The sequence below is a fragment of the Solanum tuberosum genome, unplaced genomic scaffold (assembly GCF_000226075.1).
Source record: "Solanum tuberosum cultivar DM 1-3 516 R44 unplaced genomic scaffold, SolTub_3.0 scf00386, whole genome shotgun sequence".
NCBI lineage: Eukaryota > Viridiplantae > Streptophyta > Magnoliopsida > Solanales > Solanaceae > Solanum > Solanum tuberosum.
Window position 1 is genome coordinate 194,219 of NW_006239320.1, and position 24,859 is coordinate 219,077.

A 24,859-nucleotide genomic window follows, 5' to 3' on the forward strand; every position below is an offset into this window, starting at 1 on the left:
CAATCTGTAATGATACCACCCACCCAGGAAGAATGGCTTGCAGAGTTGGCAATGTCGTTTCTCTTTGGACGAATTCACCATTTTCACTCTCTCTAAGCTGAAAACTAGTAGACCCATCGTTTTCTCTCTCTAGATATACAAATTTTCTATCTCTATACATCACTCTCTCTATCTAACCAGTAGTTAAGCTGCTCCACTCCTTCAACTACCCCTCTTTACTTTCTCTCTCATCATTCCATCATTTATTTCTCCTATATTTATTAATTCTCTCACATTCAATAAAAGAATACTAGTAGGCAAAGTAGAGAGAGAGAGAGGGAGAGGTGAAACGGAACGATGCCGTTGGTGAGAACTGCGGTGAGGAATGTGTACGGATTGGGAACGCCGGAATTGTATCGAGACTCCGAGAAGGAGGATCCAAAGGCGGTGCTTGACGGAGTTGCAGTCGCTGGACTCGTCGGGATCTTGCGTCAGCTCGGCGATCTCGCTGAGTACGTTTTTTAATTTTTCAGAAGTTTTTAAAACACATTTGTTCATTTTCTGCTCTTTGCCAGCTTTAAAGTTCAATCTTAGTGAACGTTTTCCGAAAAAAGTTTCATCTTTGATTTTTCCGTGGTGAAGCTGAAGTAATTTCTGGAAAAATTTAACTTTTTTTGTACTGACTAAACGGAAGTATTGCTGAAATTGGCTATATTTCGAATTAAGTTTATAGCTTAGTAAAGTTACACTTTTTTTCGATGAGAAGGAATTATCTGAATTTTACTCGTTGTTATCAGCATCTTTCTTTCTTCTTGTTTTCATTCTTTCATAATTATTTCCCTAGTCTTAGTGCATGCAAAATAAGTTGTTCCTCAGCTCCACTTTTCATGACACAAGTATGTTAATTTGACTGGTAGATTATATATAAGTAGTGGAAGAAAATGCTAATGTGGTTTAAATTTTCCTTGGTATCAATGCAGACTTGACAAATGATAGGGAACAATGAAAGAAAAAGATTCATATATGTCATGCTATACTAGTTGAGAATAGGTTTTAGACTTGTTAGAGAACTTCTAATATTATGGTTATTATTATTTATTATATATATTTGAAATTATTTTTCACTTTATTTTATTTAGTACGATGATGACGTGAAATGAAGAAGTCGGGATTCATATAGTCCACTTCTAACTTGAGAATGAGGTGTAGTTGTTGTTGTTTGATTTGGATTTTTGAAACTATATTAGTGATGTCAAACACTTCTGGTTATTTCAAATGGAAAAATGTCATTTAAATTAGGAGAAAAAAGATGATGTCTTATAAATAAGAAAAAAAAGAAGAAGGTAACTCCTTTTTCTGTTCAATTTGGTTACTTCGGATCTACCTAAGTCAAGTTGACTGGATTTTGGGGAAAATGAGAAAAGGATAAACTTTTCATTCGAAGATAGCAAATAGAGATTTACCAAGGAAATTTGTGGTAAAAGGTTTTGTCATATTGACTCTAGAGAATTGTGAAGTGAAAAAATATTTAGACGAAAGGGGTATCTGTATAGTGCGTTCAATATAATCTTACTCTATGGCCATCATGCTGTAAGGAAAAAATGTTTGTATTTGGGAAGTTTAATGTTATTCTGCTTACATTTGCAACATTTATGATGAGGCACTTGGTAAACATGATCAGAGGAAGTTTAGCTATTGATAATCTTAACATGTGACTGCATTGCAATTGTTGTCTTGATTACTTGAGTGGTGGTTCTTCACATGTACATTCGGTTGTAAACTTGACCAAGGCTTGTGGCAGTCATCTTGTACAATATGGTGGTTCTAGCATTCAACATTAATATATTGGGTTTAAGGAATTGGCACCTTTAAATTTGTTATTAGTGAAGAATCTTTCTTTTTCTTTTCCTGTGAAGTGCATGCTAGTCTGCTAGAAACAAGCTATTTAGGCTAATTGGAAGATATGGTTGATTTCAGTATGGTAGTGATGACTAGTATGACCAACAAAAACTCAGCAGAAAGTCCTTAATTGTTATAGCTCATACAGATTATACAGAGTAGTTATAATGCATCTAAGAAATGGTAAATGCTGGGCCAGCATTGCTAAAATGTAGTTTAATGTGACCCCCCATCCCCAGGATATAGCTTACCGATCAATGAAGTTTTAATGAAGACCATGAGAGATCAAGGTTTGAATTCTAGCAGAGGCAAAAAATTAAGGTGATTTGTTTCCATCTGCCTAAGCCTTGACAGGTAAAGTTACCTGATACATGTGATACATGTACCTGTATTGGTGTAAAGATGCAAGTACCTGTGATAACATTGAGGTGCATGCAAGCTGGTATAGACACTCCATTCTATTCCATATATTAGAAAAAGAAGAGGAGTTCAATGTGGTGGTCTTACCTTCTTATCAGAGGTTAATGGCTCCTTGCCTTTTGGAGGAAGAAGTAATGAATTGTGCTTAACTATGCATTTGATTTCTGTTGGGCAGAATTCTTTTGTTGCTTTTGGGTTGTTTTCTGAGTTTTAGTTCTAGTATATCTTTTACTGCAGATAACTTAAGTGCTCTGAATTAGCCATCTGTTATTTGGAGCTGGGGTTGATATTGATATATAAGTTGCAGGGGGTATTTCAAACAGCCAATACTAATATGTTTGACCAAGCTTCTGAGAAGCCAAAAGTGTTTATATTAGAGAATTGGGAGTGTTTGGCCTAGGTTTTAGGTAAAAATAAATGCTTCGAATAGTAGCAGAAGCTGGAAAAAAGTAACTTTTTCCCAGAAACACTCCTGCAGCCTTGGCCAAGCACAAATTAGTGCTCTAATATTGGCAAAAGTGCTTACCAAATTGATTAGCCAAACACAAACTGCTACTCTTCAAAATCACTTTTTCAAAAAACTACTTTTGACAAAATAAAAACACTATTCAAAATAAGCAGATTTTGCAGCTTGGCTAAACAGGCGAAGTCTCAAAAGTGTTATCATTTTGTCTTATCCTTTAAGATCAACACAAGGTCCTTAGAAGATTGGGGGTACATACTATTATCTATTGCTCTATAGTAATTTTTGGACTTCATTTGTTGGAATGAGATACATGTAAGTTTACTCTCAGTTTGATGTCCAATTAAGGATTGGAAAAGTAACTTTTGAATGCTTAGAACATAGTAATTAATATTAGTTTTGTACTTGTAGATTTGCAGCGGAAGTGTTTCATGGCTTACAAGAGCAAGTGATGGTTACATCCTCAAGAAGCAATAAGTTGGTTGCTCGGGTGCAAAAAATTGAAGCTGCACTTCCTCCACTTGAGAAATCAGTATTGGCACAACGGAGTCATTTACACTTTGCTTATACAGCTGGTATGACTTTTTAATCTCAATTACTGGATTCCTTCTACCGATGATAGAAGATAGTGGGAATGGGGGAAATTTGGTTTTATTTATCTCACTCAGATATATCTGTCTATGATTCAAATGATGTTCCAAATAGTTCCACAAAGGAAGTTTTGGTTGTAGGAAATACTTCAATTTTGGTGTATTTGGAATATCTATTTCCGCAGAAATGGCTTCTTTTCCCGTTCGAGTTTTTATTTTTTTATGGAAGCAGTTGGTATGCAGGATCCAATTGGCATGCCCGTATCCGTAGTGAACAAAATCATTTTATATACAATGACTTGCCAAGATTTATCATGGATTCGTATGAAGAATGTCATGGTCCGCCACGCTTGCATTTGCTTGACAAGTATGTGAACTCACCTTTATAGCTATATTTGTATATCCTGATTGCACTGTTACACTCGTGAAACTTTTACTTGTCTCTTCAGATTTGACCCTGGTGGACCTGGATCTTGCTTGAAAAGGTATTCAGATCCAACTTTCTTTAAGAGAGCATCAGTTGGATCAGATGAAGAATATATTGCCAAAGTCCTAAAAGAAAAGAAGGGTCGGAAGATTAAGGTATCTCACAAATTATTCTGAAATTACCTGCCACAGCTTAACTAGTGTAGATTGACTTGGGATTTTTATGAGCAGTATCTTTTTTTTTTGAAACTGGTAAGGCTGAATTCTTCAGCATTAAGGGTATGCTGGCTACCTCCAGAAAGGGATAATTACAGATTTCCTATCAAATCTATAATCTGGTCTATATCATCTATACAAAGCTGTTTACACCAAAAAATTAGAGATACTATACAATTCCATTTAACTTTGTGGATGGAATTGGATCTATCTTCAAAACATCTTCCATTTCTTTCTTTCCAGACTGATGGTATTAGCTTCCACCATCTCTTTTGACTCTTACTGCCTCCCCTCCTAATCTAGCAGCTCAACAGATCTGATGTATGTTCTGGCATTGTCCAGTTCATGCTTGTGATGTTGAGAAACAAGTTCCAAATTTGAGCAGTAAACTTGCATTACTTACAATGCAGGAAGAGATGGTTATTTGTTTCCCCTGTCAAGTTGCACAAAAAACACCTAGGAACCAGTTGTCTGCCTTTCTTTTGTAGAACTTCTTCTGTTAAACATGCTCTCTTTATCACTAACCAGGTGAAACACTTTACTTTTGTAGGAATGTCACTCTTCCAAAAGTAGTTCCAATTATATTTTGGGGCCCCTGTCATCCCCATTAGTCCTCTTTTGTAGGCATTGCTGACTGAGAAGACTCCATCCTTGCTATGTTTCCACAGGATCTTGTCTGTTGCTGTTGTAGTTATAATCATTCCAGCTAGTTTTTCCAGTAGCACTGCCACCCTCTCCACCTCCCAGTCATTAAGTAGTCTTCTTAAAGATATGTCCCATCCCTTTTCTTTCCAATAATCACTCACTCTAGCATCAGGGTTCTCACAGATTAGAAATAAATCTGGAAAAAGTTCTCTAAGAGAGGTTTGGTCTATCCAACCATCTTTCCAAAATTTACTTTTGTTTCCATTACCCACCTTAATATACACATTTCCTTCCATTTGTGGCCATAGGTTCCTGATTGTCCTCCATACCCCCACCCCATATGGTTTAGAGGTGATTTTTGTACACCAGAGATTTAGTTCTCCATATTTTGCTACTATAACCTCCTTCCAGAGAGCTGCATCTTCCTCAGTGTATCTCCATAGCCATTTCATCAAAAGGCTTTCATTTTGCAGCCTCAAATTTCTGATCCCTAACCCCTCTTCTTGCTAAGAAGAACATTCTTCCAGTTGACTAAGTTATAACCCTTTCCCTCCTTATTGCTTTTCCATAGGAAGTTCCTTCTAAGCTTGTCTCGTTTTTTCACCACCTTTGCTTGGATTGGAAACAAGGACATCACATAGGTTGGTAAAGAGTCCAGAACAGAGTTTATGAGGATCAATCTACCCCCTAGGGATAGGTATTGCGCCTTCCATCTAGCAAGTTTCTTCTCCGTTTTCACCAGAATACCATTCCATATCTCCATTGTTTTGTGTTTGCTACCCAGGGGCATGCCCAGGTATATGGTAGGCAAATGCTCCACTTTGCATCCCAATATATTTGCTAGTTGCTGGATCTGAGGGACCTCATTTACCGGAAAGAGACTACTTTTTCCCCAGTTTACTTTCAACCCTGAAACTGCTTCAAACAAAACCAAAATCACTCTGATGTAGCTAATCTGTTCTGCTGTAGGTTCACAAAAGATGATAGTATCATCCGCATAGAGCAGATGACACACTTCTTTTTCTTCCCCCACTCTATCTCCGACCTGAAAGCCTCTAATCCATCTGTTTTGTGTTGCAATCCTCATCATACTATCAAAGCCTTTCATTGCCAAAATGAATAAGAAAGGGGAAAGTGGATCACCCTGTCTCAGCCCTCTTTCTGATTCGAAAAAGCCCACGGGTTCCCATTCACAAGGACAGAAAACTTGACTGTTTTTATACACACCTCAATCCACTTTATCCATTTGCTGCCAAATCCCATTTGTCTGAGAGTATTCAGAAGGAAAGACCAATTCACGCGGTCATAGGCTTTCTGAATATCCAATTTGCACATTAGACCAGGGGCTCCTCCTTTCATTCTTGAGTCAATGCATTCACTAGCAATGAGTGTTGCATCCGTGATTTGCCTCCCCTTTACAAAAGCCATTTGATGTTTGTTGATCAATTTCGACACCACCTTTTTTAGCCTTTTTTTTTTTGAAATAAACACCACCTGTTTTAGCCTTTCAACCAACAATCTAGCAATGATCTTGTAGACTCCCCCCACCAGGCTGATTGGCCTAAAATCCTTCAACTCTGATGCTCCAGGTTTCTTTGGGATTAAAGCAATAAAAGTTGCATTAAAGCTCTTCTCAAAAATCTGATTAGAATGAAAAAATTGAATTGTATTGGTGATGTCTTCCTTCAACAGGGCCCAAAAAGTCTGGAAGAATACCATCGGATATCCATCAGGACCCGGGGCTTTCTCCTTTGCACATAAGTTCAAACATACCCTCATCTCTTCTTCCTCAAAAGGTCTCTGCAGCCATACTTTTTCTTCTTCAGTGATCATTGTAGCCTCCTGCAGTCTCAACTCAGGTCTCCATTGTTCTGCCTCCTTGTATAGGTTTTTATAGAAATTATGCACGGCCTCTTTGATCACAGCTTGATCCTTAGTAACAGCTCCATCCACTTCCAATTGGTCTATATAGTTGAATCTTTTATGAGAAGTTGCAATTCTGTGGAAAAATCGTGTGTTCTTGTCACCTTGTTTTAGCCATTGGATTCTTGATCTTTGCTTCCAAGCTAATTCTTCCTTCCTTGCCACATCTTCAAATTCCATTCCCAGATGTGTCTTTTGCAGCAGTTCATCATCTGTGAGGGGCCTTTGTTCCTGAATTGTTTCCCAATTAGAAATTTGATTGAGAATATCTTCCTTCCTTTGTTTTCAGTTCCCCTTATTATTTTTGCTCCACTCCTTAAGCTTTACTTTCAACATTTTTAACTTTTCAGCCAAATTATAGCCTGGTCTGCCAGTGACACTAAATGACTCCCACCAATCTTTCACCTTCTCTTTGAAACCCTCCACCTCTAACCACCATGTTTCAAATTTAAAATAAGACTTTTTCCACCCTTCATCTCCACAGGACAACACAATAGGGATTATGATCTGAAGCAATTTTGGGGAGACTACTTTGAATTATCTGTGTAAAATTCTCTCCCCACTCTGCACAATATAGAAATCTGTCAATTCTAGAAGCACAAATATTATTCTCTCCCTTTCTCCAGGTGAAAGAGCCTCCACATAAAGGAGGATCAACCATCTCCAGTTCTTCAATGAAGGATGAGAATTCTGACATAGCACCGGTTAGTCTGTGACAATTTGTTCTCTCTGACGGATATCTAGTGACATTGAAGTCACCACACATTATGAGCAGTATCTTCGTATATATTCACAGGACATAAAGGATATTATAAAGTTGAAGAACTACATCTTAAATAGAAAAATACTAGTATCACACACATCAATGAAAGCCTCTCCAAAATGTGCCTTGCATCTAGGTAGAGCCAGAAGTATGCTGTATGGGATAGGTTAGAACCATATAATTAGCAGGGATAGCTAGAAATTTGATTCATAGGGAGAAGATCATTTATGTCAAATATATAGATTTAGGAGTATAAATTTGTATTAGTTTATATACATAGACAAAAGAAGTCTAAAAATGAGATAAAATTATTGAAAATTGAATGAAATTAGCTTTGATTGAAAACTATCACACAAATTTAGCAGATTAAAAATAAATAAGAGACCAGCATGTTAATAATATCACTATGGAACTGTCTTTTCAACAAAGAAAAATTGCAACCTGATCTTTTATTATTAAAGTTCTTTTCAAGAAAATAATTCAATGAAACTAAACACTGATTCCTCACTGGTGGATACATTTAATAGAGCAAAGAAACATATCAACAATATATTTTTGCACAAATTTAATGAAATTATATTCTAGTGGTAGTTCATATTAAATTCTCTTTTGGACATAGCATTGTCATCTAAGTAAACTAAATTTAACTAATATTTAACTTACACTGTCAATTGGAACAAAGAAATAGGGGAGTCCGGTGCACTAAGCTCCCACTATGCGCAGGGCCTAGGTAAGGTATGGACCACGACATTGTCCTTTCTTTCATCTTTTTTCCGCGTTGTCTGTTTAGTTTTTGGGTTTGAAGAACTTTCTTTGTGTGGAAAGCTAATATCTCTTTTATTAATTACTATCCTTGAACGGGAGGGAGGGCATAAATAGAAACCAAGCAAGAGTCCAAAACTAAATAGTTGTATTAGTTCATACCAAATGTTAGGTATCCACTGCCAATATATCAATACAGGGTTGTCCTTTTTTCCTTTATTTTTCTTGTTTTGGGGTTGCTCATGGGGGAGTTGTTAAGGTGTTTGGCATTAAAAAAAAAGTTGAGGAGGGGAGGCCGGGGAAGGAGACACAACCCCTGAGCATACCAGTGCTTGACATTGATGAAATCTAACTTTGCACAGTGAACATCAAGGATTTACTAGAAGCTCAAGTTAGTACTGTCTGTTTATAATTGCATTAATCTTAAAAAAAATTCCATAACCATACTCCTAACAAAGAACGGAAATGAAAGGTGATACTACAGATGCAGATTGAGCAAAAGATGCAAGGGGGATGGGCTTCTTATGAGTCATCCTTCCATTAGTAAAAATTGAAAAGGATCAGAGCTTATTTGCACTGAGAGACGATGGTCTTTTGTTTAGCGGGGTGTTACTTCGGCCCTGAAATATTATAATTTATTTTCTGTAGTGCTTCTTATAATAAGCCCAAAAAAGGATTTAGCTCCATTGGTGTTTTCCAACAAGTGCTCATGAATGTTAAACAAAAATCTGAGCTATTGCAAGCTTGTTTATATTTGGTGGTAATTTCAATAAATTTTCTAACACAAATATGTGTCAACATTGAACAGAAGAAAGGATCATGGAGGAGGAATGGAGAAGTCTCTCGTAGTGCGTCTATGCCCAATTATGGTAGTAGGTATGCATTACTTGTCTTCTCTTGTGGACAGAAAAAATGGAGAAAAAGTGGTGACTTTAGAGAATTCATGTATGATAGGAAGGGGGTAGGGGGGAGTATATTTGTAGCTTTTACAGATCGGAATTTTCTGAAAGATAACTTTGTGATTTTTGCAGAATGCAATTTGCTTATAGAAATCTCGATAGGCGTCCTTCCTGGGTTCAGAGTTTCTCCACATATGATACGACCCTCAAATCTGACATAGATTCGAGACATGGGTCGGGTCTGACGGACTATGTTTCACAGCCAAGTTTCTCTATTCAACCTGAAGATGGAAAATCTGAGACTGTCTCGTCTCCAATAAAAATGCAGCACAATCAGTCCTTTGATTATTCTTTTCTCGAAGAAAAGAGTGATCATGCTTTCAATGATATTGACAATGATTTTTCACAAGAGCTAACTGACCTTGTTTCAACGTCTGTTTCTTGGAACTTGAAGATGCAACCTGACACGCAAGAGTCTAAAGGATCCATTGATTCAACTTCACAGCTTCATCTTAACAATATGCTTGATCATGCTTTTCCTGAGGAAAGATGTGAAGTTGTTTATGATGACATTGGTAATATTGTATCCGAAGAGCAAGCTGATCATTGCACATCTTCTGTTACTTGGAATGATAAAACAGGACGTGAGAAACAACAGTCTAGAGAATCCTTCTCTTCTCCATCCCAGATTCATCATGATGATTTGCCTGATTATGCTTCCCTTGATCGAAAAGGCGATGATGAGTACAGTGATATGGGAAATAGTTCAACAGAGGACCAAATTGGCCGCAACTTATTGTCTGTTGCTTTGAGTGGTAAGATGAGAACTGCAGAAGTAGAGTCTAAAGAAATCTTCTACTCTCCGTTGCAGATGAATCCAAGTGCTTCCATAGAAGATGCTTCTCCCGATGAAAAGCTTTGGGTCATATCTGATGAAGAGAGTAACAATTTTCCACAAGGGCAAGTGGTTCTTAGTTCACCTTTCTCAAGTAGCAGTGTTAAGAATGAACAGTTGGACCTGAGTATTCAGAAGTATGATTTTGATGAGAGTTTGGAGACACTTCAAGAAAATCTAGTCCTAGATACACAGGTATTAGATTTAGCAACTTCTGAAAATATTCAACAGCAAAGTTCTGAGCCTGAGGCTGAAATTATACAAAGGTCAATTTCTTATGAAAGCCAGTTTGATGACATTGAAAGTGAAACTGACAGTTTTATGGATGCACTTAACACCATTGAGTCAGAGTCTGAAACTGATTTGGATTGCCAAAGAAAACGAGCAATGGAGCTGGAGTCTAGTTTGAAGACTGAATCATCCTTGAATGGAACCCATGTAAATAGAGCAGAACTTTCTGATCGGAATTTGTCTACTCCTATACCCGAGGCTGCGGCCAGAAATTCCCCTGAGAACTGTGGTTTTGGTGGTAAGACCAACTTGGTATCTGCTGACTCTGATCCTGGAGATTTCTCTTCCTCTGACAAAGTAAAATGTAAGGAAATTCCAGAGAATATCTCTTCAGGGTTTGGTGAGATTTTATCGTCTCCGCAGATTGCTGGAATTACTTTAAAACCAGACAGTTCTATAGGTGTCCCTTCAAGTAAAAAATCCAATATTCTGGAAGCATCACAAGAGGAACCACTTGTTAGCAATCATATCACCTCTAACCCTAGGAATCCTGGCTCAGCATTGCCAGTGGTCAACAAGATCCATTGTGGTCCTTCCGACTCTGAAAAACCTCCACCCCAACTTCTTGGCACTCCTAAAGTCAAATTCTGGACAAATGGTGGTTTGCTCGGGCTTGAGCCCTCAAAGCCACCAGATGGTGTAATAAATAGTGTTGGTCAAGTTTATGAATCTAATCAAAATGAGGAAGTCATTGCTTCAAGGCAAGATCCTGTTCCCAGCAGTGAAAAACATGCAGGGAAACAAGATGATGTACAGAATACATCAAGAGAGAAAGCTGATTGCCAAAATTCTGATCAAGGAGTTGCCTTTTCTATTAAGAACATATCATCAAGATTTTCAGCCAAAGATTTAGATGTCAAACTTGACAAGTCAAGTAATTTATACCAGCAAAACTGCACTGATAAGCCCCTACACAGTTCTTTAAATGGATCTGGTATGACATCTAGGACAATGGGACCAGTGAGTCCAGAATCCCCTATTTCAGCTGGTCAAGAGAACGGAAAGAATTCATCACGTATTCTTGAACTAGGTAATAGATTGCTTACAAATGGGTTCCATGGGAAACTCTCACTTGGTTGGAATGATAAGACGGATTCAGCCAGTTCTTTAAACACTGGAAGCAATGAGCCTATAAATGACTACCAACAATGTGTGGGTAGAACAATCAAAGACTTCCCAGGAAGAGGATCCCCCTTCACATCACCTCCTTCATCACCCCCACTTGGACATATGAAAATCTCATTCCAGCCAATAGACAGCATTGAGACTACGAAATTGAAACTCAGATTTCCTGATAGGAGTAATATCCATGAAAGCAATAATGATATGTTTCCTTCATTTCAGCTAGTACCAGAGTCTTCTATTCCTCTGCAAGAAGTTGGTTCAGACTCGGATGATGACACATTTTCCAGATCATCTCCCGACCTATCAGATGATTATCTTAGCCATCAGTCTGAGTCAAACTCTGAACAGTGGGAATCTGGTAACTCTCCTAATTTAAAGGACCAAGAAGTATACAATGCTTTGCATAGAATATCATTAACTGAGTCAACTTCAACATCTTTCGAGAATGGCCGAACAGCTCATCAGAATTTGCACACCTGCAGTAGACACCATGTTCCTTTTGCAGAATACTCTCTGGAGGATTCTCAGTTGGATAATTTATTTGATCTTCCAGTTCTGGATACCCAGCATTCCTCATTCAAGCATGGAGTAGGTAATACTGTGTCTGCAAGAGATTTTCTAGAGCCATTGTCTGGTAAGGAATCTACACCACCTCCTCCACCTCTTCCTTCAATGCAGTGGCAGAATATGCAATCACATTTAGATGACGAACAAGATGATCTACATCTTTTCTCTGAAAACCATCATGTGTTTGATCAAAAGGAGCCTGGATCTACCATTTCCCATCAACCTAAGCCTCCCCCATTCAAGCAAAACCAAGTTATTGAAGCTGCTTTTACATTGAAAAGCAAGGTATTCTTCTTAACCTCACTACAAAATATCAAAAGGAACAGAAATTTTGTTTTGAAGGTTCTCTTTCTTCTTTCATATACCACTTGATTAAGTAGGAGGTGACAATGACACATTTACACATGCAGCAGCCACACTCAATAGACACAACTGGGCAGCAATTTGCAGATCATGCTGAAAATGGCAGAGGAAACAATGAAAAGGAAGACTTCCTGCACCAGATTAGAGCAAAAGTGAGTGGTCATTATTGTTCTATTGGTGATTGAATATTTGTCTGCAGTCTGGTTTTGATATTGACTAGTGCAGATTTGTTTACCATCTTTATCTGTTAATCTTCTTTAAGCCTGAGTGGATTCCCTGAATATTTCATGAATTTATATCTGCTTTGGAAAATCAGCTAGCTGCTCTTTTTGAATTGGATAGCTAAGCTAGTTTTAGCCTGCTACCTCAATGGGTTCACTAGCTTCTTTAAGCCTCATGTTTCCTTGAACTACCCTCTAATTTTCTTTCTCATGAATGTGACCCACCTTCTGTAGGTAATTGTCTTTCACTCTTCTTTGAAACGTGAGTAGGGGTTGAAGTTATGATCTTCATATTTGAGGATGATGAAGCATCTAATAATAATTACCAATTTCATGTCATTTTACGAATTCTCATTATCTACTTTCCTTTTTTGTTGTGTGATTCAGTCGTTCAATCTTAGACGAACTGCTCCAGCAAAACCAACTGGAACTACAGTGCCTCCAGCAAACGTCAAGGTCAATGCAATTTTGGAGAAAGCCAATGCAATCCGTCAGGTATCAACATTTTAACCTGCATTCTTCTCTCCCTTGTACAACCCCGAATCCTCACCTTCCTGGTTACTCCAAGAATAATGAAGCACAAACTACCAACACAGCTAAACTGTCCAACTTATTCCTTTTTCATTGACTTGTTATTTTCAACTTGTTGTACTCAGGCAGTTGGAAGTGATGATGGAGAAGATAACTGGAGTGACACTTGAAATATTTTTCAAGAATGATGACATTAGTCTATCAAACCCAAGCGTGTATAATTTTGCCTCTGGAGTTAGGTGAGTGTGTGTAAATAATTAGTTGTTATCTGTAAGTATTTTTAGGTCCCCTTTTTTGTATCTCGATTAGCTTTTCACCTTAGGTAGCTTTCAACCTGTTTCTGTAAACATTGTGCTCTAAACTCTAGTATGACCCAGCAACATTTTCAAGGCATGAATTTATGCATAAGCCACCTCTCTTTGATGCTTTCAACATCTATCTAGTATTATTTCACAGCTCCGACCGCACGTTCTTGGAGTCCTAACAATTGTTATACTATATATTATGTGCTCTTTGACTCCTTAGTAAATCATTGAGATTCTCGTAATGGGATGGCATGATAGATTTATTACATGTTCCTTGAAATAATGAATGGTTCAGATTTTCTGCTGAAGTTGCTTCCATGGCAGACCCATCATAGATATGGAATCTAAAAACATTAGCAGTTGCACAAAGTGGAATCTTAAAAGTATTAAAATTGAGATGTTTCTCTAAATATATAAACAAGCTAAAAATAATAGTAGTAATACATTGAGACATCCAAAGTAATACTCAATTGAAGTAATAGTTGTAACATAAATAGTAGAACAAATATCTCTAAACAATGGGAAGTGACTAGTATAAAATTACATTGCGTGGAATATCTTATTTAACCCTGGGATTGAATTAATTACCTGTGTAATTATATACTTATTTTCTGAAATTTATTTTGTAGCTTATTAGCCGGCTGTTCACGACTCAAAAAGTTTCTGACCGTGTCATGGGGAAAAGGTTTTTTTCTTCTTATATATGGTTATAGCTTGGGTTTTGATTGACTTCTTCACTGAAAATTAGGGTCAAACTCCAGGAACCATGGCAACTTGGATTAAAAATATTCTGTGCTAATAGTTCCTCTACTAAAACAGGAGAGCATCTACCTCTACACAATTACATATAGTATGCTTGAGGGCAAATTTTAGAGGGGCGATGTAATAGTTGAGATTTCGGCCCTTTCTTATATAGATATTGTATCGTGAAAATAAATTATTTTTTGATAAAATCAAAGATGGATATTGTGATAAAATACTCATGTCAATCATTATTTTTGAAGAGGGTTCAAATTCTAAATTTGGACAAGTAAAAGTAAAAGACGGAAATAGTACTAATTAATTAGTGGCATGAGTTTTTGGACCTATACAATCTTTAAAAGCAAGTTGTTCATAATCATTAATCAAGAAATACAGCTGTGGAATTACTAGGTAGAATTGACTTTTGGACAGGTCCCAACTCTTACCCAGAAATGAACTGAAGTTGCTTAAGAAAAACACCTTCTTTTGCTTGTTTCTAAAATCTGTTGAGGTGTTCCTTGTTTTCTGCTACTTAATTAATTTGTTTTTTACAACTTTAGAATCTTTTGCAACTACTGGCCTTGAAGGTAACGCCACAAAATATTAAACCTCAAACTTGTCCCTCTTTTCGCGCTGTTTTTTTTTTTTTTTAAATATGCTCGGGGTGGACAACTTATAATAATAATATAAATAATTTATCACTAACCTAGTAAGTAATTAAGCTTTTATGTTATCAATTTTGAATTTGCAGGCTCATGATATATAAGAGCAACTTTCCTGAAAAGGGATTAAAAAGAATAAATAAATAAATAATTTGATCAGTAACGTCCTAAAACTTTATTTGAATTATGAATTTTATCTTTTATTATTTTTAGAATGAGTATTATTCAATAAAATAATTTGACAATCAATTAAATAAACTAATCGAGTACTTTGAAAGAATCTTATTAAATTAAATGAGCTACTACATGCAAATTGCAATAGGCATTTACCACTTCTCAATTAAAAATTATACTCACTCATTTGGAGTTATGATCATCGAATTCCTCCACTCCCTCTAGCTTTATAAATATAATATTAATAAGTTAATTAGTTTGATAAAAAAAATAAAAAAAAATAGTTTGACCTGGCATACTCTTTGAAAAAGCTTTAAAATAGAAGTGTATTTTATTAAATTAATCTTAATAATTATACTTTGAAATTTTTAATTTGATTGTTGTTATTTTATATCAAGGAAATATGCAACAAAAAAAATAAATAGTACTCTCTCTGTTCTTTTTTCCTTATCACATTTTACTTCTTGAGAGTCAAACAATATAAACTTTCAACAATAGTTAAAGATGTAATTTTCTTATCATATTAACGTGAGAAGAATTATAACTTATAGTATTTTTTCATATAGTTTCCGAACATCTAAATTTTAAATATTATATTATTCAAATTCAATTTAACTCCAAAAAATAATTAAATTGATTTTCGTAAAGCAAAATATAATAAATAAAAAAGAGTAGATAAAGTAACAATTTACTAAAATAGATACATAAAATAAAATATCTATTTTTATCATAAATGCCGCCCATTAAAATGAACCTGAGTGAGTACCAAATTAACAAGAACAAAAGAAGTTTCCGTAACAAGTAAGAGACCAAACAATAGGACAAAGAAATTTTAGTGCTATAAAAAAACGTACCCCATTAAACCTTATCTGTTTCTTTCCAAAAAAAAGCCATGTGTCTTGGCTAATATCCTGATAATAATTAATAAATTCGTCAAGAATAATTAATTAATTTCGACCTAAAAACAAAACAATATCTTTTGAAAAAGATGCATGTATCTAGAGTAGATTACTTTTATCTTCTACAATATCAACAGTTATTATGTTAATTATATTTTTTAATTGTGATGATGTATTTCCCAATTAGTCTTCAACTTGGTCTTTAATTGGAGGAAAATAACATTAATTACAGAAGAAGATATGAATTAATTATTAAATAAAAGAAAAGAAAGAAAGGGTTTCTTCCCTTGATTAGTTTAAGCAACTTGGTTATCATCCACAACAGCACCAACATGCAATTTAGCCTTTCCAACACACCCCTAATTATATGCTTTTTATTAGCTCAACTTTTTCTTTTTTTTTCATTTTCAAAATTTAGGTACAATCCGAACTTTTTATAATAATCATTTTTTGTGATAACATTTCACGGAGATAATCAAGTTTTTTTTAATCAATTTTTCACATTATATTTTACTTATTTATAACATTATTCTACTTATAATAATAACCATCATCATTAGTAACACTTTGATAAAAACCCTACTCAAATATTGATTGATTTTGCCTTTCAATATAATATTTGTTAATTCTGCTACTTGGATTGAGATAGAAGATCGATGTGATTGTTAAGGGAAAGACTATCTTTTATTATATTATTTTGTTGAAATTTTGGACGAAAATCTTCATTAATTAAAGCTTATATTACCACGATGAGGCTAGACTCTACGAAACAAGCTAAAACTATAGATTTCTCCCATTAAACTTGATCTTTTTGAAGTTTTAAATCACTTTAAATTCAATTCTTTTTAGGTAACTTACAACTAGTTATGGATTATATTGCTATTTATAGTGGTAACTATAAGGGCAACTAAGTGGAAATTAAATGTGAAGAACTAATTACAATTACCATAAGATTGAATATTCTACATATATATTCAACAAACTTTTGAAATTTTTTTTAAGCATAAGTTATAAAAGTAAGCAAAAAGAAAAAGTGGATACATCTTTTCCATGTAAAGGACTTCAATGCTTGTCATTTTAATATATAGAATAAAATAAAATAAAAAGTTTTGTGTTGGAAATGAAGAAGCTCTGTAGTAATAGCCTGTTTTGCTCAAAGAAAAGACTATATACCTTTATTAAAGGTAACACCATAATCTTGAAAATTTAAAAGGTACTCTCTCTACTTTTTAATTTTATTAGTAATTTTTATGAACTGAAAGCTACTCAGACAGCAACACATTTACTAAAAATTCTGATTGATTTTGAAAAAAGATGACATAATAAAAGTAATTAGAAAAAAGAAATAGAAAATATTAATAGATGCTTGAAAAGCAAAGACTTTGATTAAAGAAAAAAAAGCCAAAAGGAATAGCATTTATTTACCATAACAAGCATCCAACTTTAAAGTTTAAAGTATAAAATTATCCCCTTTTTTGGTTTCTCCAAAAATATCTTTCAGTTCTTATCTCTTTTTATGACTTCTCTGTTCCCCTTCATTTTAAGTTTAAGTCAATGATTTTTCCGTTATTTTAGGGGGAAAACCCTTTTTTTTTTCCTTTTCCTTTTCATTTTTTTATTTACCTTTTTAAGTTCATTAAAAGTATATGAATATTATAATAAAATATGTAAATAGGTACGTATTAAGCTCAATTGTAAATAAGTAAAGTGAATAGAAAAAGTAATTTTGTAGCGAAATATTTCTGTAAATTGTAATACGCCCCTCCTTCAAAAATACATTACTTTTATACCTGACCATTAAATATGTTTATAAACCATGCACCAATAAAGTCATGACATGTGTCATTACCTTCAACGGAAGATAATTCTTCCGCTTCTTTTCCCTGTATACAAAGTTAATAGGATTTTATGACGTTGATGTTATCTATGGAGGGTTTTTTTTTACTCAGTATCAATAAGTGGAGGAGACATCTTATGCTTAGGAAATGACTTTTTTTAAAAAAAAATTATACTGTTTAGTTTGATTAAAATTTAAATTTTATATAAATATATTATATGTTGATTGTCGTGTTATCTATTTTATATTTTTTGACACCTCTTAACAAAATTTATAGCTCCGCCATTAGACATCATCATCATTGTTAAATGTTGGTACTAATTATAAAGAGATAAAGATGTGTGGTGTGCATTACATTATATGCAATCATGTCTAATAACTTCTTTTCTTTCCTTGGTCTAAAGAAGAAAAGACTGTTGAATGAATGATGAGGGACTTAAAAAGAACTGAAAGTACTCAAACAGGTAGGGGTGCAAAAACCGATTTAACCAATAAATCAAATCGAAAAAATTACTATTGGTTTATTGGGCTAACATTTTTTAAATGGTTTCGCAAATTTTTTTATTGGGTTATTGATTCGATTTCCGGTTTTATGATTTTGTTAGTGGTTAAACCGATAACTCAATAAGACTTTATACTAAATTTACTATTTTATCCCTATACCAGTAAACCCTAATTATATAACATTTTACAAACCCTATTACTTTAATCTCAGTATTACTTAAAACCCTAATTATTGTTTCATTCTATAATTGCAAGCACACTTCTAACTTGAATGTGCCAATTGCCTAGACTTGCTGAAAAACGATTGTTACTTTCACACTTTTTCCTTTGAATGTGTCTAGTGTCTAAACTTGCAAGAAAAATGATTGTTACTTTTATGATAATTATTTTCATGCCAAATGCTGGAAAAATCATAAGGTTTATATGAAAATTTTCTTATCGTGTATATTAATATATATGAGTATTTTCTTATTGGTTAAACCGAAAACTGAACCGTTAAGTATCATAAACCGATTAACCAAAAACCAATAAGAAATATGTTATTGGTTTGGTTATCGGTTTGACGTATTTACAAACCGAAAACCCATAACCCGACCAATAACACATAAAATCGAATTGAACCGACTGATGCGCACCCCTACTGTATACTTTAGTTAAAAGGGTAAAAATATTTTAAAAGGTAAAATATCATTCTGGTCAAAAGGATTTTTCCATATATATATATATATGGCTGATTAAGATTAGAATTTTTTTTTTTTGATTCCATCAAGAAATTGCACCAATTAAGGTAGGCATATTATAAAGTTTTAGTATGGCTGATGATTTTTTTTGTCTATCAAACAAAACAACTTCAAATTTTGAAAAAAAGATAAAAATTGGTCAAAAACTTTTTCACGGATTTTCCTTTCAAATGCCACCTAAATGTATCCAACCTCGCTGACACCATATAACATTATCATCGATTTTGATCTTATTTAAGCATAGCCTAATTAGTAAATCATAATTTTAATGATATCCACAAGTTATCTTCCTAGAGAAATTACTTTTTTAAAATTTTAAAATAAGCGTACTTAGGACTTAACTTAGGAGAGTGTAAGGATTGGAATTTTGGACGAAGGTGTGTCTAATTAATTAATATGTACTATTTATTCAAATTTTTAACAATAGAATTTAAATTATTTAGTTTGGTGTAAATAGTGGAATAACAACAATAATAACATATCTAATGAAATATTATAAATAAATAGTGTAAACAGATTTTACCACTGCTCTTTATACAATATAAATAGTGGAACGCTGTATAAAAAAGATCCACGCTGATGGATGGATTGAGTGGAAGAAGGGAAAAAAATATTGGAGCTTCACCCTTAAGGATTAAATGGCATGAACATGATGTGTCAGCATAATCTCAATCTTGATTAAATAAAAGAAAATACTTTATAGGCAAAAGCTAATCCAGATTTGATATTAAACTAAACATTAGAAAAGACCTCCTTTTTTTTTTTTAGCTTTATCTCTTTCTTTTAATTCACCCCCTTATGGCCTTATCTTTTATATAATAACTCCCACTTTTTTTGAAATTGAAAAATATAAGCAACCTACCTGGTGTAGGTCCCACTTCATGGAGACTTTCAACACAAAAAGATGACGTGGAATAATGATGTGGACAAAAAGTTCAGCATCAACTTTTTTAGCCTCCCCACCCACCCACCCCACAACCTCATATATATACTCATATGATAGAATAAAGAATAAAAAGAAAAAAAGAACCTTGTTTGTTGCTCATGGCGGCTCCCTTTTTCCTTTTATTCTTTTACTGGAAATTTACACCTTACTTTATTCCTTTTTGCACTTTTTGCTCCCCTAATTATATCTATCACACGTATATGGTTACTAACCTATTCATATACTTGAAAAAACAATTATTTTACTTTTTTCATTTTTTAATTAAAAGTTAGTTTTTTATTAAATACTATTTACTTTGTCTTAATTTATATGACAGCCTTTCATTTTTCGAGAGTCAAACAATTTAAGTTTGATCGGAAATATTCACATGAAATCTTGAATTTTTTTGAAATGAAATTTAAATATTTGTAAACTACTTAAAAAGTAATATAAGTCACAATAATTGGCAATCCAAAATATTTAAAAGATATATAAAAAAATTACGATAAAAAATACTCCCTCCGTCCCATTTTATATGATGTACTTTGATTTGGCACAAACTTTAAGAAAAATGGAAAGACTTTTAAAACTTGTGGTCCAAAATGAATGATAGAAATTTGTGTGGTTGTAAATCATTTCATTAAGGGTAAAAAAGACATTTTATAGGCAAATTGTTACTTAAAATAGAAATGTGTCATTCTTTTTGGGACTGACTAAAAAGGAAAGTAAGTCATATAAATTGGGACAGAGGGAGTAACTTATTTGAATTATGAAATCCGAAATATGTCACATAAATTGAGACGAAAAAAGTATACCATATCCATTTTATTTGATGTGTTTTAATTTAATTATATAATTTTTTTTATCTATATTAAGATTTCAAATTAAAAATATGTATAACATATCAAAATACTTGATTAGTCTTCTGGTTTTGAACGTGTCATATTCATTTCTGTAAAACAAATGTTAATAAAAATAACATACAAATATTTGAATAAAACTTTTGTTAAATACATAAAATATACCATTATTAAAAAAAAAGGATTAAAATACACATTTCATTTAAAGAGTTGCAGCTTTACATAAAGTGACCTTTTTTAGATAAAGAGTTCCATAAAGTCATTGGACAAAAAATCATACACTAAGCTTGGGAAATCATAATACACTGACCTCTAAAAATTCCCATTTTATTTCTATATATGCTTTTCGTTTTAATCAGGCTTATATATGATGATGACTCTTTTTTTGGAACTTTTTATTTAAATTTTCTAACAATATAATATAGTATATTTTTTAACTTTATCCAAAACAGTAAATTTATAATGAGAGGAGTAACACTGGCAGTATAAAGTTTCAACCATGAACTTTTTCTTTCTTGACTTGCCCTCTTTTTTCCATTACCAAAGAAAAAAAGACTTGCCCTTTTTCTCTCTCCTTTTTCTTCTATACTTTTATATTCTTCAAGTAGATCTCTTTTCTCCCACTCCATCATCTATGAACTTTTTTCCTCCCCTATCTAGCCCCTCCACCCCCACCTCCAACCTCTACAACTCACTTTACACTTTTTTCCCTTTTAAAGTACACATACATATACACATCTCTACCTATATATATATATATAAATCAACTCCTTTGGCCTTATAAGTTAATTCCTCTCTACATCAAACATATACAAACATTCACTTGCCTCTACCCCCACCAAAGGCATCAAGAAAATATGGCTCAAGTTCAAGAAAGTCCCATCTCTCAAGGCATCAAATTGTTTGGTGCAACAATACAAATTCAAGAAAAACAAGCCAAAACTACTCATCAACCAACAAACAAAGTTGTTGATGATGATGATAATGATAATGATCAAGAAAAAAGGCCAGACAAGATCATCCCTTGTCCTAGATGCAAAAGCATGGAAACCAAATTTTGTTACTTCAACAACTACAATGTTAACCAACCTAGACACTTCTGCAAAGGTTGTCAGAGATACTGGACGGCCGGCGGAGCCCTACGGAACGTGCCCGTAGGAGCCGGCCGTCGCAAAGCCAAGCCACCATGCGGGCCGGGCCCACATGGCGACTTGGCCGGATTATCAGACGGTTGTAATTTCTTTGATGTGGCTAATCAGCTTGACTTTGATGGAGTGGTGGCTCATGAAGATCAATGGCATCTTTTTCCGGCAGCTAAGAGGAGGAGGAGCACCTCCGATAGCCAATCTTATTGATTCCCTCTTTGTCGTCTAGTGATTATATAAATTATATTCTATGTACGTGGAATTAGTAAATTGTTAAAAAAAAAAAAAAAAAAAAAAACATTTGCAGGCTGACTTTACTTCCTTGATTGTATATACAAGCTGTCTTTAATTAGTTAAACAAAGTTGTCTTAATTAGTACTACGTTCTTAATTAAGAAATATAGTACTAGTATTATTGAAAGTTGCACTGATTTATATCTTAATCAATCATGTTGATCACGAGTTGAGGGACAAGATAGCATGCCACACAACCCATCATAAAAGGTCCGACATACACTTGTTATTATCATATTGGTCCAATAATTGCATGTCTCTTATTTTTGGGGGACTTTATTATAAATCTCTTCATTTCATTTTATATGGAGTAATATATTTGAATTGTAAAAATAGGGTATTAATTAACTGGCTTATTGGTCATAATCAGAAAAAAAAAATAGTTGGATAAAGATACATTGATCACGTCAAAGAAAGTTTGAATTCTTGAAAGTTTATGAGTATTGTATAGAAAAGAATAATGTCAAATATTTCGCAATTTACTGTATAAATTGTGGTGAAATTGAGTATTTTATACAAATATATATATATATATCAAATGTATATCATATGCACCTACGTGAAAAGATACCTCGAATGTATACATTATTAATAAGAGAATATATAGTTGCATTATTGTTAATTAATTGGATATATGCTAATTATATTTGGCTAAATATATATGTATATGTAAGTATACCTCTACGTGAAGACTAACGTATAAGAAATGATATGTAGATGTGAAAACAAATTCTGAGCCCTAAAACTGACTTATAATTGAGGACAAGTGCCCGATAATAATGCAGTCTAGTGATCAGTGAAGTGATTGAAAATCATGGTACTTCATATGATAGCAGGTGTGTTGCGTAGTTCTAATAGTATACATTTGAGGCCATAACTATATATAGATTATGGAGTATTTAAAATAGACGTGATACGTGGACAAGTTAGATGTTGGCGTGTGGAAAAACAAAAGAATGGTGAATCAACTTCGAGGGTGATCCATATCCTACTTATGTGATTACACTTAATAGTTGAACAAGAAATTATTGCAAAATTTGTATATAACAAGCACAGAAAAATATAATTTAGTGTACGGTGGATTTTTTTTCCATTTTAAGATACCAAGAAATTGTTCTAAAACATGTTGATAACAATTTTGATATAATTGATTCTAAAAAGTGCTAAAGACGAATAAGGAATTTTAAACCAGAGGGAATATTTCTTCTTTCTTGTTCATGATTTTTTTTTTAAGAATAGTGGTGGAATTGTTTCCGATCCAAAAGTGACATGAGTGTTAAAGAATTATTCCCAACTTCCAAAATATGCATTATTTCAAATTTCTTACCTATATATTCTCTCTTGAAGGTTTGAGGGGCCTAGACCTCGTAGGTGCTTACGATGAAATAGCGTCTATCAAATATTTTTCGATCATATTTTTTATAAAAAAATAACTATTATTGTAAAGTTTCATGAAACTCTTTGAAAAATTATCAGCAAAATTTGAAATTCTATGATGATAGCTTTGATTATTTATTATATTTAGGGGAATAATCTTCCAACGGAAATCCAAAAGAGGATTTTTATAATTTAGGAAGAAAACGAAATAACTGCACATGTATAGTTGTAGAATAAAGAAATACTGAAATTCCAATAAAGCCCCTCTATACACCTCATTCTTGTTTTTTTTTTTGGTCTAAAATTAATGCCTTCTAGAGCATATTTAGTTATTTCAACCTTAAAGTATTTCTTTTGTGTGAATAGAATCAGAATTAGATGCCACTTGATGGTGGGTTTTATTCACACAAAATACAGTTTTAGCAGAAAAATGTGGGAAAAAAGAGAAAAAAGAAGGTACCCTTACAAAACTAAACTAAAACTAAAAAAAATATTAATAATTGAATCAACTTTCTAATAACCTGAACATTTAAATAATAAAATCAACAATTCAACATGTTCCTAAATTCAGATCTCACTTTATTCTATCTACAGGATATTTTCATGTGCTTAACATATTGAAAATGAAGTAATCCTATATGTGATGAGATGGTTCTGAGATAGATAATCAATCAATAATAATATACAATAATTGTAATGAATATCCTATAGTTTAAATTTTCAAAAGAAGTGCAAACTTCGACGTTTCAGTACATGTATTGATAATTCAGGATATCTATATATGAAATTAATCAGAAGCATCATATTATAATTGGGCAAACTACATAAATCTCACTAGTTTAGGGTCCTAATTACTAAGACTCCCAATAGTTTCAAATATTACTTCCTCTACCATATTTCATGCAGGATACACGAGTTGAAATCCGTGAGATCCATGTATCTGTCAAAATTTACAGCTGAGATACGTATTTTATTTGTTTAAATTAATTGGTTGTAACTGATTTCCTTAATTATAGAAGTAATTAAGGATTTTCAGAATACATGGACAATTATTTTTGAAAATTTAAATTAATCAAAATCCCTTAATGTAAGGCGGAAATCAAGGTATGTTTAATTAATTTAATTTTATTATTTTTTAAAATAATAAATTTATTAATATTATTAATAAAAGATTAAAAAAAACATTTATATATTAGTCATTTAATTTGATTAATTTCATTTTATCACTCTTAAAATAATGAATCCATTAATTTGATGTATCTATTATCAAATATAAATATATGATGTATCCAATCAACTAAACACTTAGATACATGAGCATCATACATGTACATCCATATGTATCATAGAAGTATCTAGATTTATTTAATGTATTTGTTATATGTATCTAGTATTAATTTCATGTATCTATTTATATGA

The 24,859-nt window shown here is 33.3% G+C and overlaps 2 protein-coding genes across 4 annotated transcripts; both read left to right on the top strand.

The window, feature by feature from the left end:
* Positions 1–30: 30 nt before the first annotated feature.
* LOC102591859 (protein SCAR1) lies at positions 31–13,436 on the top strand. Of its 3 annotated transcripts, none has more exons than XM_006362351.2 (9): positions 31–491; positions 3,173–3,336; positions 3,595–3,718; positions 3,801–3,933; positions 8,895–8,962; positions 9,118–12,148; positions 12,274–12,378; positions 12,835–12,942; positions 13,104–13,436. In XM_006362351.2, exons 1-9 carry the CDS (start codon positions 337–339, stop codon positions 13,146–13,148), a joined length of 3,933 nt encoding a protein of 1,310 aa, XP_006362413.1. In that variant the 5' UTR covers positions 31–336; the 3' UTR covers positions 13,149–13,436. The 3 variants fall into 3 exon arrangements, with proteins under 3 accessions (XP_006362413.1, XP_006362414.1, XP_015158454.1); XM_006362352.2 differs by having other exon boundaries at positions 12,277–12,378; XM_015302968.1 differs by lacking the exon at positions 31–491 and having other exon boundaries at positions 3,247–3,336; positions 3,584–3,718.
* Positions 13,437–21,210: 7,774 nt separating this feature from the next.
* LOC102592414 (dof zinc finger protein DOF1.5) lies at positions 21,211–22,305 on the top strand. The gene has a single exon (XM_006362353.2). It carries the CDS (start codon positions 21,483–21,485, stop codon positions 21,978–21,980), a length of 498 nt encoding a protein of 165 aa, XP_006362415.1. The 5' UTR covers positions 21,211–21,482; the 3' UTR covers positions 21,981–22,305.
* The last annotated feature ends 2,554 nt before the right edge of the window (positions 22,306–24,859 follow it).